This window comes from Dipteris shenzhenensis, chromosome 2, assembly GCF_047967505.1.
Source record: "Dipteris shenzhenensis isolate YYH24624 ecotype China chromosome 2, Dip_SZ_1.0, whole genome shotgun sequence".
In the NCBI taxonomy this organism is placed as follows: domain Eukaryota; kingdom Viridiplantae; phylum Streptophyta; class Polypodiopsida; order Gleicheniales; family Dipteridaceae; genus Dipteris; species Dipteris shenzhenensis.
The window spans coordinates 11,407,551-11,424,969 of NC_141597.1; the positions used below are offsets into that span (position 1 = coordinate 11,407,551).

Consider the following 17,419-nt stretch of genomic DNA (forward strand, 5'->3'; position numbering starts at 1 on the left):
GACCACGCCCTGCTATACACTACCCTTTAAGTCTCGAACAACTCTTCTGGGTAGGCTTAATGAATGTAATTCGTCTTGTTTCTTAAATACAAATAAGGTTCCCCTTGTTCAAAAAAAACAGCAAAGAAGATGGGCTGTGTGCTTGACCAAGCACTTGTGGGCCGGCAGTTCTATGAGGGTGTTTAGAGACTAGAGCCGCCCCCATATGGGTTTGCTCGTCCAGAGCCGCCCAGGTGAGCAAGTCTTATGTATTGTATGGCCTTTGCTGAGTTCAGAAGGGATCAGCCCAGCTGATGAGCTATGGAACCTGATCTCGTGCTCATCACGGGTGGATCTGGCTATTTGGGCTTGCATCTCCTCCAAGCCCTTTCCCAGTCTGCATCTCCTCTTCGCTTTGCATTCACTTACCTTTCCCACCCTCCGCCTCCTTCCCTCTTCCTCGCTTTCCCTCACCTCCTGGCTTTCAAAGTGGATCTGGAATCTGGCCAGGGCTTGGATTCCATCTCTGCAGCTTTAGGACCTGTGAGTATCGATTTTTCAATAAATTGGAAATGTCATATAGAGAGCAAGACAAGGGAATGCACTGTCGGAATAGAGGATTCGGGGATCTCACAAATCGTGTTTTCAATACACGAGATCTTGTGGCTCGCTACATGCCTCTGGCTACGTTGGGATCTAAATTTCCGTCCAAATTCCTTGCGTCCAAATTTTCCATTCTGAAGTTATTTTATTTGCACTGCATAGCAAATTTGGAAACACCTTACCTGGGCAGGGCTTTGGAGCACATCTGCGCCGTTGTCTATGTCCAAGTTCCGTATGGTGTACAATCACCGAGCATAGGTCACCTACATTTTAACAAATCGTTTTAATTATTCGATCTCGATGTTTCTAAGGGTCAGAGTGAATGTGGCATTGTGTTCTCTCTTTTGTTGGGAAAATTGCGGGTTTTATATTATAATATCAGTGAGAACAAAAGTTTTACAACTATTTACAGTCAGACCCAAAATAACAAATTGATGGGTGAAGATCTCCCACAAGGGAAAATGAAACAGCTCATGAAATACATTCCACTTAGAAATATCAAACTTGATCCTGCCGATTGGAGGCATTGACAGTGTCGCACAATAAATTTCACAAATCTTTGACAACTCCAAATGCTCCGTAGCCAACTGTATACCTTTCTTGGGACCTGCATGCAACTTTTGAACAAGCAGATCATACTGCTGGATCTGACCTGCGGTCATCCACGCTGACCAACAAAATACTCAGCATTGCAGGGTTCCTCTTAGGATGGCTTTTTCCTTAGGGAATGGAGGGCTCTCCCTTCTTTTTGGAGTCTATAGCAAGATTGAGGTGGCACTTTCAGCCACTTCCTTGGTTTCTTTCCAATTTGTACTGACATTGTCTGTTGACCCGCTTTGGGTGTCTTTTTGTTCATGCCATGCATGATGTACTTCCGCTTCGAGCTTGCTCTTCCGGTTTTTTTTCATACTAATAGAAGTCCCTTTCATGAAAAAAAAGCTCAGCATTAAAAGGATATAATTTCTTTGCAGCAAAATATTCCATATGACAGCACGTCTGAGAACTACCCATTTATCCTGCACTTTGCAAGGCACATCCCGTAGTAGAAGATAAGACTAATTAAAATGGACGGGCCCTATATTGCTTCCAACAACATCCCAAACTTTTTGAGATTGACAATAAGTCCATGAACAATTGGGGGAGATCAGTTGGTCTCTATGGCATCTGCAGCATAATCCATCACCTTGCCCTATTGACCTCGCTCTGCCCTTGGTTCACACTGCCTTGCGTAAGATCAGCCACAACAAACAAGCATTCTATTGAACTTATGACCCCAAATTTTAGGAGAGTTCTGCCTGAACTGTTTGAACTATTTTTAATTAAGGTGGGTAATTACATGCATGGAACCACCTGCCACTCATCTGCTATATCCACTTGCTTGGTAATTCTTTTTAAAAACTTATATTTATTTTAAAATATTATGTTTTGCAAAAGAATGAAAATGTTTTTCTTCTATTCAGTTAGGTCGTGGGGGCTAGGTCTAGCATTTGAAGGTGGACCCCCTTGCTTGGGGTTATGGCCCATGGGCATTAGTGACCCACAAGAGTGATGCCCTTTCTTAAGAGGGCCATCAGAAATCACACCCCACCTGAGTACCATTTTTGGGACCAATCAAATGCAAAGGTTGCAGACCGACCTAGCAACCATCCAAGAGTATGTCTTAGGCCTTGGATGTGAGCCATTGAACATGCCAAGAGGCATGGAGATAGAAGACTAAGACGACAAGCGAATAAACCTCTTAGTTGAGGTCAGTCAAACTTAAAAATGCCTTTATAATAGGTCAATGTGTAGGACAACCTGCTAGGAACTCATTGGTGAAGTCAGAAATCAATTCTGAAGTTAGAATTCAATTATGACAAGTTTGAATTTTTAGGGTTTTTAGGTGACATGTGGCAAGCTGCAGGCTGAGCTAAGCAGCAGGGCCAACTGGCCCAGCCACTTGGCAATAGTTTAGGCTTCTCTCTTTGCAGAAATCTTTCCCTGTCTTCACCTCTGGAGCAACAGCAGCACCTCTTTCTCTTCCCCCTTCCTTGGAGCAGCATCAACACTCTGTCTCCAAAGCCTTATTGCATTCTAAGTCTTTCTCTCTCTAGCTTGCATAACTTTTTTCTGAGTTTTTCTCTCTCCAGTCCCAAGATCTCATCCATCCAAGCAAGAGGGGCTGCAAAGGGAGGGCAAGTGGAAGGGCAGTTTGAATCTGAGAATTGTTTACTTGCAGTACATTTTTCGCATTGAAATTCTCTCTTATTCTAGAGATTTGTGGGATTAAGTTGTGATTATGCAGGCATCTTCTTTGCGAATTGAGGTGCCTTTGGAGTCCAATCCTCATTAGTTTCAATTTTTGAGTCATTCCTTGTAAATAGCTCAACTTGAGCATTCTTGTCTTGCAGTCATGTCTATGTCCTCTCTGTCAAGAGTTTCAGTCCAAGTTTGTAAGGTGCATTGCAACTTGGTCTTCTATCTCCATTTCAAGCAATAAAAAGAGCCTGGATAGCGGGGGTGCTCAACCCAAGTGCAAATTCAGTTGGGTTCTGTAAATACCTAATTGTGTATATCTCTTGGTCGTTACTCTCAATTGAGAAAATGTCAAGTTCTGCAAACTCTCATGTATGAAATTTCCATTCCTCCACAAAAAGAAGGTGACACTGGTGGCCCCTAGTTTGCTCAAAACTTGGCGTCAGGTAAAGAATCAATCTGCTCTTTTTCTGCTAGATAGTGGTGCTACTCACAGTTTCATTTCTCATGAGTTGGCACAGAACTTAGGGATAGCTTTAGAAGACCAAGGAGAGGCCCAGGAAGCATTTGGGGCTTTCAAGAGCCAAGAAGAAAAGGTGTACCCTCTCGTCAGCAAGTTCAAGGTACACATTCAAGGGTGTCTAGATTAGTTCAAGGTACACATTCAAGGGTGTCTAGATCGTATATCTTTCATGGTGGCTCCAATTCAAAGGGCTGATGTGATTCTCAGGATACCCTAGCATAAGCTAGTCAACCCACGGATTAACTACACAAAGAATATTCTAACCCTTCAACATAAGGGTAGAGATGTTAGCATTTTAGTAGGAGTATGAGAAAACTCTATTCCTATGGCAAGTCATTCACGATCTTCCACTCTAGTTAAGAAATGAATGTGTTCTTTCCTTGTTTTTGTACATGCAAAAGAAGATAATGAAGAAAGCTCAAATTCTCTTATGCAAGAAAGATTAGACTTTCTTAGGGAGTTTTCAAATTGTTTTTCTCAAGAACTTTCTAGTCACTTTCCCCCCTGAAAGACCGGAAGATCACAAGATTGATATAGTTCATGGATCCTCACCTCCGAATCTTAGCCAAACTCAACAAGATGAAATTTGTAAACAAGTTCAAGAACTTTTGGATAAGGCTTTGATCCGACCCAGCAGTTGCTCTCTTATCTTACCAGTCGAGAAGAAAAATAAAACTTTTAAGATGGGTATAGACTATAGAGCCCTAAACAAGCAGACTATCAAAAACCGCTTCCCAATCCCCCGAATAGATGATATCTTTGGTCATCTCGGAGGATCTAAAATATTAAGCCCCATAGATCTTAAGAGTGGCTACCATTAGGTCCGTATTGTGCCTGAGGATATTCATAAGACAGCATTCTGGACAAATTTTGGACTCTATGAGTATCTGGTAATGCCATTTGTCCTTACCAATGCCCCATCCACTTTTAATCTGCTGATGGAATGGCTGTTAAGAAACCATAGGAAGTTTTCAGCACTCTTTGTTGATGATATTCTCATTTTCAGCAAAACATAGAGAGCATTTGAAAATTGTATTCCAAGTTTTATCAGAAAATGCTCTCCTCATCAATGAAAAGAAGAGTGAATTCTTCTTAACCGAGATTCATTATTCAAAAAGCTAAGGAAAAACAAAAGGCAGCCGCCAACAAAAGACAAAGGGCTTTGAAGTCAAAGAGGAACAATGGGTGCTATTAAAATTTGACAAAGCTAGGTTAAAAACTAAGGTGAGCCAAAAGAAAATATACCTAAAACTCTCTTTCAGGTATTATGGACCCTTCAAAGTGTTGTAGGTAATAATAAACAACATCCGAGTTTGGTTGAGCCTTGCAGCCCACTAGAAGATCTACAATGCTTTCCAAATCAACTTGATCAAACTCTTTGTTGGGGAACTAGTCAAGAGCGAAGTCTTGAGGACCCACCCAAAGTGGAAGAGAATGAGATCCTTTTGATTCCAGAAGAGATCATCTTCCACAACTTCACCACTGAAAGACGAGGGAAGACCACAAATAAGTACTTAAGCATAAGGGATTTCCATCCACTAATGCAAAATGGATAGACAGAGTTATGCTTTGGGATTTTCCTCACGTCCTTGATGCTCATGAGGAAGCATTTCAGTTGAGGACAACAGAATCAAAGACGGAGGGAATGTCACTTATCTTCACGCTGTATCCACTTGCTTGGTATTTTTTCTTTTAAATTTCTATTTAAAAAAAAATATTATGTTTGCAAAAGAATGAAAATGTTTTTCTTCTATTCAGTTAGGTAACGGGGGCTAGGTCTAGCATTTGAAGGTGGACACCTTTGCTTGGGGCTATGGGCATGAGTGACCCGGAAGAGTAATGCCCTTCCTTAAGAGGGTCATCAGAAATCACACCCCACCTGAGTACCCATTTCTAGAACCAATCAAATGCACAGATTGTAAACCGACCTAGCAACCATCCAAGAGAATGTCTCAGGGCCTTGTGTGTGAGCCAGGGAACATGCCAAGAGGCATGGAGATAGAAGCTAAAAAGACAAACAAATAACCCTCTTAGTTGAGGTCAATCAAACTCAAAAATGACTTTAGAATAGGTCAATGTCTAGGAAGTCAGAATTCAATTCTGACAAGTTTGAATTTTTAGGGTTTTTAGGTGACACATGGCAGGCTGCAGGCTGAGCGGACAGCAGGGCTAGCTGGCCCAGCCACTTGGCAATGGGAAGGGGCAAGTAGTTCCTTGTATATCTCAACTTGAGCATTCTTGTCTTGCACTCATGTCTATGTCCTCTCTTTCAAGAGTTTCAGTCCAAGGTTGTAAGGTGCATTGTACCTTGGTCTTGTATCTCCAATAAAAAGAGCCTGGATAAGGGGGGCGGGGGGGGGGGGGGCGTCTTAGCCCCTCAACCCAAGTGCAAATTCAGTTGGGTTCTGCAAATGCCTAATTGTGTATATCTCTTAATTGTTACTCTCAATTGAGCGAATGGTCAAGTTCTGCAAACTCTCATGTATGCAATTTCCATTCCAACATGCATCCAAGAGCAGCTTGAAAAAGTCTGCAAAAATAAATCTGTAAATTCGTTTGTCTAAGTCATTAAAAAGCACAGAGAGGTTTCACCACCTTAAAAACAGTGACTAGGAAAAGATGAGTTTGAGAGATCACCTAAACTTCTTTGTGTAAGCGTGCTGTCACTAAGTGAATCTCTATCTAACATTTAAGTCCTATCACGAATAAGTTGCAAATCAATGAAGCCTCTATTGGATTTATAGTTCTTGGTCTGGTTTCCTTTCCTATTTACTGCTGTCCCATAAATTACCTCAAGTCCTCAACTCCTTTTTTGTTAACTGAAGCACTTCTTTGATAAAACCAAATGGAATCGTGACTGCTGAATATGCGTGTCTTTCTAGTAAACCTTTTCCATTTTAGATAGAGTTTGAGAGATCTCTATGCCTTCCAGAGAGCCTCCCATAATTCTGAACCCCTCGTATATCATGGTTCCTCACTAAAGATAGCTGATGTCTCAAGGTAGTTTCCAGTTATTGCATCTTACAGGCCTTGTTCTCCCTAGTTTTCTTTTGATCATCACCGACCAATGTTTGTCTCTCTTCTGCAAGGCCTTAAGAATCCATTGACCCATGAATCTTGCAGATGATCTCTCAACATTGACCACCCCTAGGCCTCCCTCGTGGCTTTGGAAGTCTGCAAAAGTCCCTATAAAAGGAGACCTATGGGGCTCATATTGCATCCACTGCAAGCAGAAATCAAGAGCAGACTGGAGCAGTAGAGAAGCAAGGATCTGTACCTACATCCAAGAGGTCTGGTGGGAGCTGAAGTGCTGCAGACATAGCTCAGATACGGGCTGCACCCTTTGGTTGTTTTCTATGCGGCAAGGAGCAGGGATCAAGGCACGGTGACAAAGTTTACCGAAGCTCGGCGAGGAGCACACATGCTCAGGGATGTAGAAGTGCCATGGAGGTAGTACATCAACTTGATGGTGGACATTGCCTACAGGCTACTTCTTTATCCAGGCAACATGGCTGAGGCTTTCAAAATGGAAAATTTTGACTTCATGAAAGCTAAATATTTGGCTGGTTTGAGCTGTTGATCCTTAAGTGTTCGCAGGGGTCAACTTTGGACAAATAAATGTTTGATGTATGGCTATACTTCAAATGCTGCCTGTGTGCCATCAAAGCTGGAGACTGCAAGAAGAACCTGCTCAAGGAGGTTTAGGATTCATTCATTCAAGGCTGTACAAATGAGAGGCCTCTGCTGGAAAGCTTAAACCAATCATTTTTCTGGCTTAAGTATAGGTGAATGTGTGCAATAATGCAGATTTCTTACCACATGTTAGAAAAATGACTGTTGACAGTGAGCTGTTTTGATTTCCATGCATTCGTTCAAAATGTTTTTGAATGATTGCGATAAGTGTGGTTGGCAGGCTAGCTTCTTGGACTATATTTTAGAGCCAGCAAGTCACATTCTACTGCTTTGGGCACTGCTAACTTGTTTATTTTTGGTGATTCTATGGGCTGTCCAAAAGAATTACTTCTGAGCTCCTTGCAAACAATGATTTTGAATTCAATGTATTTGTAAAGGCTTGGAACACTGGGTATCTTGTTCTGTATATACAGCTTAGATTACTTCTGAGCTTCTTGCAAACAATGATTTTGAATTCAAGGTATTTGTAAGGGCTTGTAACACAAGGTATCTTGTTGTCTATATACAGCTTTGATTATAGCAATAATTAAAATTAGAGCCTTTTCCTAAGAAAATTAATTGCAACTGGCTTTTCAGCCACATTCCTTCACTAAATACAACCTTGCTGACATTCATGATATTATCATTTCATCTGGGTTTTTGGCAATTTTCACCTGTTCCCTTGCTCCTTATACTCTGACATGTGTACTTAAAGTTTCATGGGCATAACTTATAATGTTTCATTTTTCACATTTCCTACTCATCAGGGGTGTGTGCTGAAAAGTTTAGTACGTTAGCTGCAAGTTTTTGGATTGCTGAAACTATTCTATCTGACTTCAAGCATCTGTGCTTCAGCCTCGGATGGTGGTCAACTGTGCAGCTTTATCTGTTCCTCGGAAATGTGAGTCTAATCCATCCATTGCCATGGCTATCAATGTCCCCCATGCCTTGGTGCATTGGCTGTCATCTTTTGCCGGAGTACAGCCTCCATTGCTCATACACCTATCCACAGATCAAGGTAAGTCTTTATATTTACTTTTTTTGTATACAAGCCATTAACTTCCTCTGTTCCCAACCCATTTCTGATATCACCAGTAATTGCTTTTTACATCCTGTGTACATGCCGAACTTATGAGGCCACAATCAATCCTTGAAGTGCTCCTTGTAGAGTGTTCAACAAAGACCTGTGGAATGATGAGAAGCCTGCAAAACACTTGTGGATTGCAGGAAGAAAAAGGGAGATGCAGACACGCTATTTCCCTTAATTTGTGTGCTTGTGGTGTGCAAATCGTTGTGTGTTGTGATAGTGCAAGATTGGACATGGAGTCTAAATTTGGGATCTTGCATGTGAATGTTGGCTGTGATCAGTCTCCTCACTTAACCAGGCACATAATAATGAGATGAATAGGATCTAAGTCAGATATTGAAAAGATTAAAAGGAAACAGATTTGTGGCTTATTTCTGCTATGTATGCATGGATATGCTGTATCTGTTGCTTGCCATTCTAATTGATATTTAAACATTCATGTCCTCAGTTTATGAGGGCACTAAGTCGTTTTACAAGGAGGACGATGAGACAAAGCCTGTGAATGTGTATGGCAAGTCAAAACTGGATGCAGAACAGTTTATCATAAAAACCTGGCCAAATTATGCAATTTTAAGAAGCAGCATCATATTTGGACCTCAACCCATTGTACCTGTGCAAAAATCACTGCCCATTCAGGTACTTGTCCAAATGCCCGATGAGTTTGCTGCTCTGAAAATATAAAAAGTTAAAGCATGTAATATCTTGCTTGGAAATCTTGTCATCGAATGTCTGCTGTATGAGGCTCATTGAATTGTATGCTTAGCCTCTTTTTGTTGGGTTTTTTCCCCTTTTGAAGGCAATTGTGAGCTCCTTTTTATTGAAACAGAATCACTTTCAGATATTTAGAACGAGGTTAAAATAATCATTGAAATTCTGCTTATAATTGTAACAGAGGGACCTTATTTATGTCGACATTTAGGGGATTTGAAATTTTAAAGGATTGGTAAAATGTTTGAATTGGGTTATGGGGAGTAATGGAGGATATCTGAACGTGTATGAGGAGGTAAAAGAGAGAAGCTGCCCAAGAGGCCAAAGAAGTGTACATCCAGGCAGTGCAAAAAGTGAAGGAGGAACGGGATCAAGCTTCGCTACTTTCATTGCTTCATGCCAAAGCCTCAAGCCTGACAGACCCCTCAGGTTTTCATTTCAAGGGAAGATCAATTTCGATAGATATGGCGGAAGACAGAATAATTAGCTCTCTTGTCTTGGTTCAACCGATTCGAGAGCTACTTTTCTGTTGTAGAGACTCATGACAACAAGAATTGCATCTTGGCTTCCATGAACTTGATAGGCGAAGCTGTCACTTGGTGCACAGGTCTAGAAAGGGCTCCCTATGATTGAGCGGAGTAGGAAATCCAAGCCCAATTCTTGCCACCCATATGGACTGTCTTCTTGCCCAGTTCTATGAGCTAGTTCAAGGGGCCATAGAGTCGAATCAACCACTAAGTGGTCTGACATTCACTCGTATGTTTGTAGCTTCAGGCCAGTGACGTACGATAATGCTTACGAGCTCGCTCAGAATTTTGAGCTCATGAGCAAGAGTCACGGACCCAAGGGCTCTCTCAACAAGAAGTATCAGGAGACCTTAGGGCAAAGCAGGGCGGCACCTCAGACAACAAGACACCAATTGACAGTAAGTCTGGGGGTTTTCTTAACGCGGAGAAGTAGATGTAAGACACAGAGCGTCTTTGTTATTACTGCCATGTACACGGCCACGACAAGCAGCATTGCCCCCATTTGCAAATAGTTCCTCCCCTCCCTTAGGATCTGCCACAACCTCAGGAGTAGTCTCAGCAGTCTCACTGGTGGCAGATATCTAGCAGAAGGGAGACCCTCCAAAAGAACCAGTTCGCAAGGTTCTCATGTATTATGGACAGATCTCATGACAAAAGGTTACATCAGTTCGGAGGATTTGTATGACAAATCCCTTGCTGCCAAGCTCTATCTTCCAAATCCCTTGCTGCCAAGGTTCTCATGTGCTAGGGACGAATCTCATGATAAAATCTTACTATCAGATCGGAGGATTTGTAGGACAAATCCCTTGCTGCGAAGCTTCATCTTCCAACAGAACATTCGGCCACGGTACTCCAACTTCAAAGTGCATTTGGGAGTGCACAGTCACCAATTCATATCGGAGCACTAGCTCGAGACGTTGAGCTTTGCATCAATGGATGGTAGAGAAGCAAACTTTCCTTGTCACACCCAATCAGGTCTAGCAGACACCATTTTGGGTGTCCATGGCTTGTTGATCACCGTGCAGTAGTCAGTCGGTAAGAGCGCCCCATTTTAGTGCATTGTATAGACGGGAAGGACTGTGTGCTTTTTAATGGTGCCCAATGCATTGTGCGACCCACTAGAAGTTGGTGGCTAGTCTACGATGACTCCACAGCAATCACAAATACATGCAGTTCTTGGATAGGGGTCATTAGTTTTGCTCTCTGTTCCAATTTCAGCAAAAGAGGATTTCGTGGGCATCTGCAGCCCGTGGCTGCCTTGCTGGCAGCACAATAGCAATAGGACAACAGACCAGAGACAGACCTCCTGTGCAGCCAATAGCAGCAATACATTATCCATATAGCACCCATACAAGCTATACGGCAGCCTGTAGAGAGGTGCAGGTAAATAGGAGCAACCACAGGCACAAGGTGTAGGCGCAGGGTGCCCCACATGGCAGGTCAGGAGTGACCAAAGAATTGTAGCTGTAGTCAGGTGCCACATGGACAGGTCGGTAGCAATAGTACCAATCGGGCCAAAGAAGAATGTGATCAAGAAGCCACACGAGCAGCTTGGGAAGCAAAAGAAGAACGCAATTGAGAGGCTCGAGAAGCTGAGCAGGTAGCTCGGGAAGCAAAAGAAGAACGCGATCAAGAGGATCGGGAAGCTAAGGAACTCTAGGATCGCGAGGCTCAAGAGGGCTTGCATGCCATGGATTGAGTTGGCCCTCTTCCAACCCTATTCCTGTGTAAAGATGCATGCCCCCTTCAGTCTTGCATCTCCCAGTAGCAGAAGAATACATCAGCTCCAACAATTCTCAGCCTCAACAATAGCCCTTAACCGTCGATAGCAGATAATGCAACACCTCCATTCACACTAGATGCAACACCTTTGGCAGGTCAATGCTAAAGCACCGAATAGCCCCTTAGCAATCCCAGGAGCCCACATTGCTCCAGCAACAACAGTTGTAGCAACGGCCTCTTCAGTAGCAGATCCCATAGCCTCTACAGGATCTGTCCTCCCATGGGAAGAGATTAGACATAGCCTTTTACTAATTGGTATTTCTCCCAAGATATAAAGAGGAGTCTTTATTAGATTGACTATGGTTAAAGAAAGTTGACTTTGGTTAACTAGAATAAGTTTTATTGTTTTTACTTTTGCTTTGCATTGGTAAAAGAGAACTGTGGGCATCCCCACAAGGGACTAGGATTCTTCCAAGGACTAGGAATGCATGCATTTCGCTAACCTTTAATGGATTAAAGTGTTGGTGCTTGTGTAGGACTTGGAAAAGTGCAAGAAGGCTCACAAACGATGGAGCAAGTGCCAAAAAGCAGGTCCAAATAGCACCAGGAAGATGGCACCATTAAGGAGGGCCCCACGGGGGTTCTAAAAGGATCAAGAAAGCTGCCCCAAGGTGGGCTAAAAGCAGGAAAGACCAGCTTTTGTAAAAGTAGCTTCAGAAAAGCAGGTCTAGCTTTTTGCTAGGCCAAGTCTATAAAAGAAGAGCCTCAGTGCTCCTAGATTCATTCAAGAGTTGTACTCAGCCTAATGCTCTTTTATGAGCCAGTTGCACAATGTTTATTCTATTGCAATAAAGACCTTCGGGGGGGTCCAACCCTTATTTTTGGGCCCTAGTGTGTGTGTTCTCTGTTCTTTCTCCCATGCGCTAGCTTGTTTTGTTTCCCAAAAGAAATCTACTAGTGCTCCCCACCACATGAAGCTATCAGATGCTGTTTTCCGTGTCATCTATGAAATTCGAAATCTATCTTGGTGATTATCTGCTGCAAATCAAAGATCTAGGCTACGTTTCTACCAGAAGTGATTCGTTTTAGGGTTTCAAGGCTGATTACCAATTCATTTTAGAGTTTCAAGGCTGATTACCAATTCGTTTTAGGGTCTCAAAGCTGATTACAGATTCATATTAGGGTTTTGGTCCGGTTTTAGTGGTATCAGTGCTCAGCCTTGTCGCTTTCCCTGGACAACGATCCAAACTACTTCTAGATTGAAGAGGACAATAGCGATTTGGAGAAGGGACATTTTCAACGCAAAAGATCCAACCAAGAAAGCAGCAGATTGATTGTGAGTCAATTCATCTTGCTTCAGCCAAACCAATTGGCCACAAATCGGTGAAAAGTGGTTTGCAGGCAGCCGCATAATTTTGGCTAAATCCGTGCTTTTTGGATTAGATCAAGTTTCAAAACAATCTTGCTTAGATTGTGATTTGAGTTGCATACTCACTGTGAAGAATTGGACTTCTCAAGAATGCAAATGTGTGAACTGTGCAATGCATGCAGAATTTGAATGCCAATTGGCCCTCCACTGGGGGAAGAGTCCCCTCGTGAGAGTACTTGTTTCTCTTTTTGACCTACCTACAAGGTGTAAGAGAGATGGCGGATGAATGCAAGGTGAATATAGAGAATGCTATGTGAGATTCACACTGAAGGGTGATACACTTTCTTTAATGTCCCTTGAGATCACTCAAATTCCATCTTCCCATTTACACATACCCTTAGCCCATGACCCATGCATCTACTACCATTCAATGCACCTTTCCCTTTCTATTGCCTCTAGGACCTAGACACGTGGGTGCAGATCTTTATCAATAAAATAAGTGTAACATGTCCAAATTTAATGCCGTATGAAGAAGTGGCTCCAGCTTGACTAGCCCTATCTACTCAGAGGATCCATCGCCATAACAACTCGGTCGGTGTCCATCATAAATACAAATACATGTTACACCATTGTCGTATAATATATAATAATGTTCTAATGTCTACTAATCACGGATTAGTGATTTCTCTTGTCATGACACTCCCTCCTGCTTGAATGGGCAGACGTCCTCTTCTGAATCCTCTCTTGTCTCTTTCTCTTGCTTATGGTTTTCTCTTTTACTTCTGCATTTGCATCTCCTCTTCTTAATATGCAAATGTTCTTCTCTTGATAGTACACGATCTCTTTTGAATCAGAACTTGGATCTCATCTTCAAGTTCTAGTGTCTCTTGATGGAGAAAATCCTTTATTCTCTATCCATACTTCACAATATAGTCTCTTGATGGAGAAAATCCGTTATTCTCTATCCATACTTTACAATGAATATATCTACTCTCTATCCAATTCACAAATCCATACACCGGTGTTGGTTGAATAGATATCATTTACTTTTGGTTCTATGTTCACCTCAGATTCGTGGGATGAGGAGGTAGAAGCCTCACCCTCCTCCTGGCTACTTAATCTTCATCCGCAAAATTCGGCACCCTCTTAGTGCCTAATTTTGTCATAATGGACTGTTCAATCATATGGCTAAGCTGAGAAAGCTTATCGATGGGAGACTCCTCTCTCCCTCTTGCACTTGGATTATAATCCATGTGTATGGGATTTTGAGTTAAAGGTGTAAACTCAGCGCCTTGCTTTGGGATGGACTCGTTTCTCCCTTCATTTCTTAAGGAGAACTCCCTATCAAGAGATTCTTGAAGGAGAGATGAAGGTAGTTCTATTCGTGGATTATCGTACTCTTGCGCTCTCGCACCTATCAGGTCTGAGTGTATGGCTCCTTTCTGTGTGTTCTTCTTCTCCGCTGCCTGTCGTACGGAGCTCCTTGGCTGCTCGTGCCTCTGTCCCGCACGCTTACGACCTCTCCTTGCTCACTTCTTCTCTTTTGCTTTCCGTCGTGATCGTGAATTGTCGCTACTTTGATACCAAATGTGAAGAACCAGACTTCTCAAGAATGCAAATGTGTGTTATGCATGCAGAATTTGAATGCTAATTGGCCCTCCAATGGGGGAAGAGCGCCCTCGTGAGAGGACATAGTTATATCTTTCCAGTTATAACATGTCAAAAGATTTCTGTTATGATATTCAGTTTCATTGTTTCTTATTATGGAGCATGCTATGCTCAAGAATCAGCTCTTTACATGACTATTTTTCTATGGATATCGTTGGCCAAGTCAGGATTTTATCATCCTACAGTTTTCTTTTATTGGGACCTGTTTATAGAATAAATAGAAAATTTTATGGTCTCTCATGGATTGATGTGGCCAAGGAAGGACACAGCTTTACAATTTATCCGTCACTAATATACTTATTTGGATTGAGAAGTTTCGGGAATAGTAAGTCAACACCTAACATGCATGATAAGTATTTGGCGAATTAAATAGTGAATGGAAATTTGAGAAAGTCTTCAAAGAAAGTTCTTTCCAAAGCTGTTCCAAGAAGAGGTTCATATTACTTGGAAAAGTATCAGTTTGAAATTTATCTGCAAATCACTCCATTTGAGAAGACTTGAAGAGTCTCTCAAGGAAAGAAGACAAAGAAAGGCTCCAAGAAATATCTAAAGGCTAAGTATTTCTTTTATGTTGATAAATTTTATCTCATGACCTAACCCTCGTATGACAATGCAAGGAGAATATGGAATGTTCTCTTGAATTTTTTTAAGGGAGACATTGCTCATAAATGAGAAGACTTTAGAGCCTGATGTACTCCAGTATTGGTACAAGTGATTTATTGGCCAAGTGCTTTCTGTCTTATTTGGGAATTAACGATGGAGTTGTAACCAAAGAAGCTGAGGGGAATTACAAAGCCCTTAGAAGAACCACCCAGTTGTATTATTGGACTCTTGAGGTTGATTGCAAGGAAGCAGTAAGCCTTAGCTGACTTAGCATCACTTCATTCACAACCACATTGCAACATTTCCAGCCACTTCCATTAGTTGAATTCCACTGAAAGACAAACTTTAAACACACTTGTGGTGAGGCTAGAATTCCCCTGCACTAGTAGTCCAAGGACACCGATTGGCCCCAAACACTTTGGTGCCTCTTCCTGTATTTATTTAATTCTTTAGGCAATGGCAATTGTGCAATTACATCAAGGGCTCACCCTTGCACTCTGCTACACTAGTAGTCCACTGCCCAAGCCAATACTTGGCATCAGAATGCATCCAATCCCAGGTCTCACTAGAACCCAACTATCAAAGCAAAGCTAAGGCATACCACACTGACTGCTCTCGGCCGTGGTGCCAAAGATATTGGCACTATGGACTCTATGGAACGACCAGAACCATCGAGTCTTTGGTGATCCCCCTGGCATCTCTACGGCAATCATCTTATGATTGTCTACATGCACGGGATGTAGATTATCCTGCCTTGTCATATAGTGATATCTTTTGATGCTTGTAAGTAGCTGTTCCCTTCTTTAGGACTGTTTTTTGTAACATAATGACACATGGATTTCACCAAAAAAAGTGTGTGTATGACATTCAACAATTACAATACCAGCTGTGTTTTTTTGGCCATATTATCTTTCTCCCTCAACATCGTACACACTTCTTCAGTGTACGTTGCAGGAACTGTTTTGAATTTGCGAGTTGTGAGAAACAAGCATAGTTACTAGGGAACACCGTTCCCCCTTCCTGGAACAGGGGAACCTCATTCTAGAGGAGCAGACCCCACGGAAATACCTGGCATGTGGGTGAAATGGCATGTTGGCTGTCTAGAATGGCATTCCCTGAACATCTCGGAATGCAGTTCCCTGGAATTCTGGCTTCTGCTGCCTGCATTCAGGGATTGAGAGCTGTGTGACTAGTCCTGCTCTTGTTCCAAAGCCTACTGTATTGCTAATGTATTCTCTATCAATGGTGAAAGGAAAAATTGCTTCATTTCAGCTCTGTCCGGTGTTCTTAGGAGATGTCGTATTAATCCTTGCCAGCAGATTGCCAACTTGAGAATTTGTTTAGTGGCTTTTATCATACTTTTAAAGCAATTCTGCCCCTTACAGAGACATTTCAAAGAATTTTCTGGCTGAACATGCAGTGGATAGAGACTGTACTGTCCAATGGCAAGGGTGCAGATTTCTTCCATGATGAATACAGATGCCCTGTATTTGTAAAAGATGTTGTCAAAGTTGTGGAGCTTGTTATGAAGAAAGGAGCATCAGGTTGGTACAAGATTGATTTCTTCCTTTGGTTTATTGAACCCTTGAGCAATTCTGACTTGACCAAGATAAATGCAGAGCTTAGTTGTTCTTTTTATACCTTGAATGATCTCTGAATTCTGTTTGCCTTGTTATGGTGGGGATGTAGGGGTCCGTTCTATACAGTTACTGCTCAATGTTGGAGGCCCACAAAGGCTGTCACGTGCTGAAATGGCAGAGGTGGTAGCTGATTGTAGAGGCTTTGACAAATCTCTCATCAACTATGTCTCCACAAAATCTGTGTGTACTCGTCATCCATCATCTTTGCAATTTGCTTTTGTAAGGTTGACCATCCTGAAATACGAGTGTCTGTATATTGGTCTTTATTTCCCAACCTTTTTGTGTTATATCCCTTTATGGGGGGGGGTTTGGAGAGGGAATTCCACTGTCTGAAGTTTCTTTTTTGCCAGGTCGATCGTGGAGTACCAAGTCCTGGAGACATTTCCATGGATGTAAATAGGTTGACTTCATTGTTTCCTGTAGTACTAACTTCATTTAAGGTAGGTGTTGAATTGACTCTTACAAAGCAACATTGAATCTCTCTCTCTCTCTCCACACACATCCCCTTTCTCACTCTGCCAGGGTTCTCACATTATGTCTTTATATATTGTATTATATCTCTTTAAGAAAACTATATTTGCAAATTGCAAGACATACTATACCTGCTATTTTGCAAGCGACATCCAATTGCACAGCTTCTTTCCTTGGTCAATTGACTAGGTCAGAGCCAAGTAAAATAAAATTTAAAGTGTCAACTTTGCACGCTGAAAGTATGGTTGTCTATAGTCTGGTTGTCTATAGTCATACATGCCATCTACGAATTTGAGATCCATTTTTACTTTCAAGCAGCTTTGAAATGTTAACAAGGGATGCTAATTTCTCCATAAAGAGAGCTGAGATACATTTGTGACCTATCCAAAAGTTATACGTTCTTACATTGTCAGTGATGTAAACATTGAGTGCAGTTTTAGAAATCTTGCAACCCTCCAAAATGTCTCCTCTATTATATGGGTTGTAACTTTATAATTATAAAGGTGCGAGGGAGAGAAGCTTTCCGTTCATCAACATCTCCAATTCTTTATTATTTTTACCGTAAGCGTAAAAAGAATAAGAAAGATCACACATACACATTTGACTAGTTAC

At 41.9% G+C, this 17,419-nt stretch overlaps 1 protein-coding gene across 2 annotated transcripts; it reads left to right on the forward strand.

Annotated features, from left to right (window-relative positions):
* Window positions 1-154: 154 nt before the first annotated feature.
* Window positions 155-17,033, forward strand: LOC147904328 (NAD(P)-binding Rossmann-fold superfamily protein). 2 transcript variants are annotated; one of them, XM_087394036.1, is made up of 6 exons: window positions 155-522; window positions 7,868-8,030; window positions 8,632-8,735; window positions 16,117-16,240; window positions 16,386-16,516; window positions 16,687-17,033. In XM_087394036.1, the coding sequence occupies exons 1-6, from the start codon at window positions 301-303 to the stop codon at window positions 16,810-16,812; spliced, it is 870 nt and encodes a 289-aa protein (XP_087250162.1). In that variant the 5' UTR covers window positions 155-300; the 3' UTR covers window positions 16,813-17,033. The 2 variants fall into 2 exon arrangements, with proteins under 2 accessions (XP_087250162.1, XP_087250154.1); XM_087394028.1 differs by having other exon boundaries at window positions 159-522; window positions 8,548-8,735.
* The last annotated feature ends 386 nt before the right edge of the window (window positions 17,034-17,419 follow it).

Bases quoted from the DNA above. Each gene is read 5' to 3' on its own strand.
- LOC147904328 (XM_087394028.1), top strand. From the start codon at position 301: ATGGAACCTGATCTCGTGCTCATCACGGGTGGATCTGGCTATTTGGGC. The intron at 523-7,867 runs GTGAGTATCGAT...TCTGTGCTTCAG, and splicing joins TCTCTGCAGCTTTAGGACCT to CCTCGGATGGTGGTCAACTG. The intron at 8,736-16,116 runs GTACTTGTCCAA...CTGAACATGCAG, and splicing joins AAAAATCACTGCCCATTCAG to TGGATAGAGACTGTACTGTC.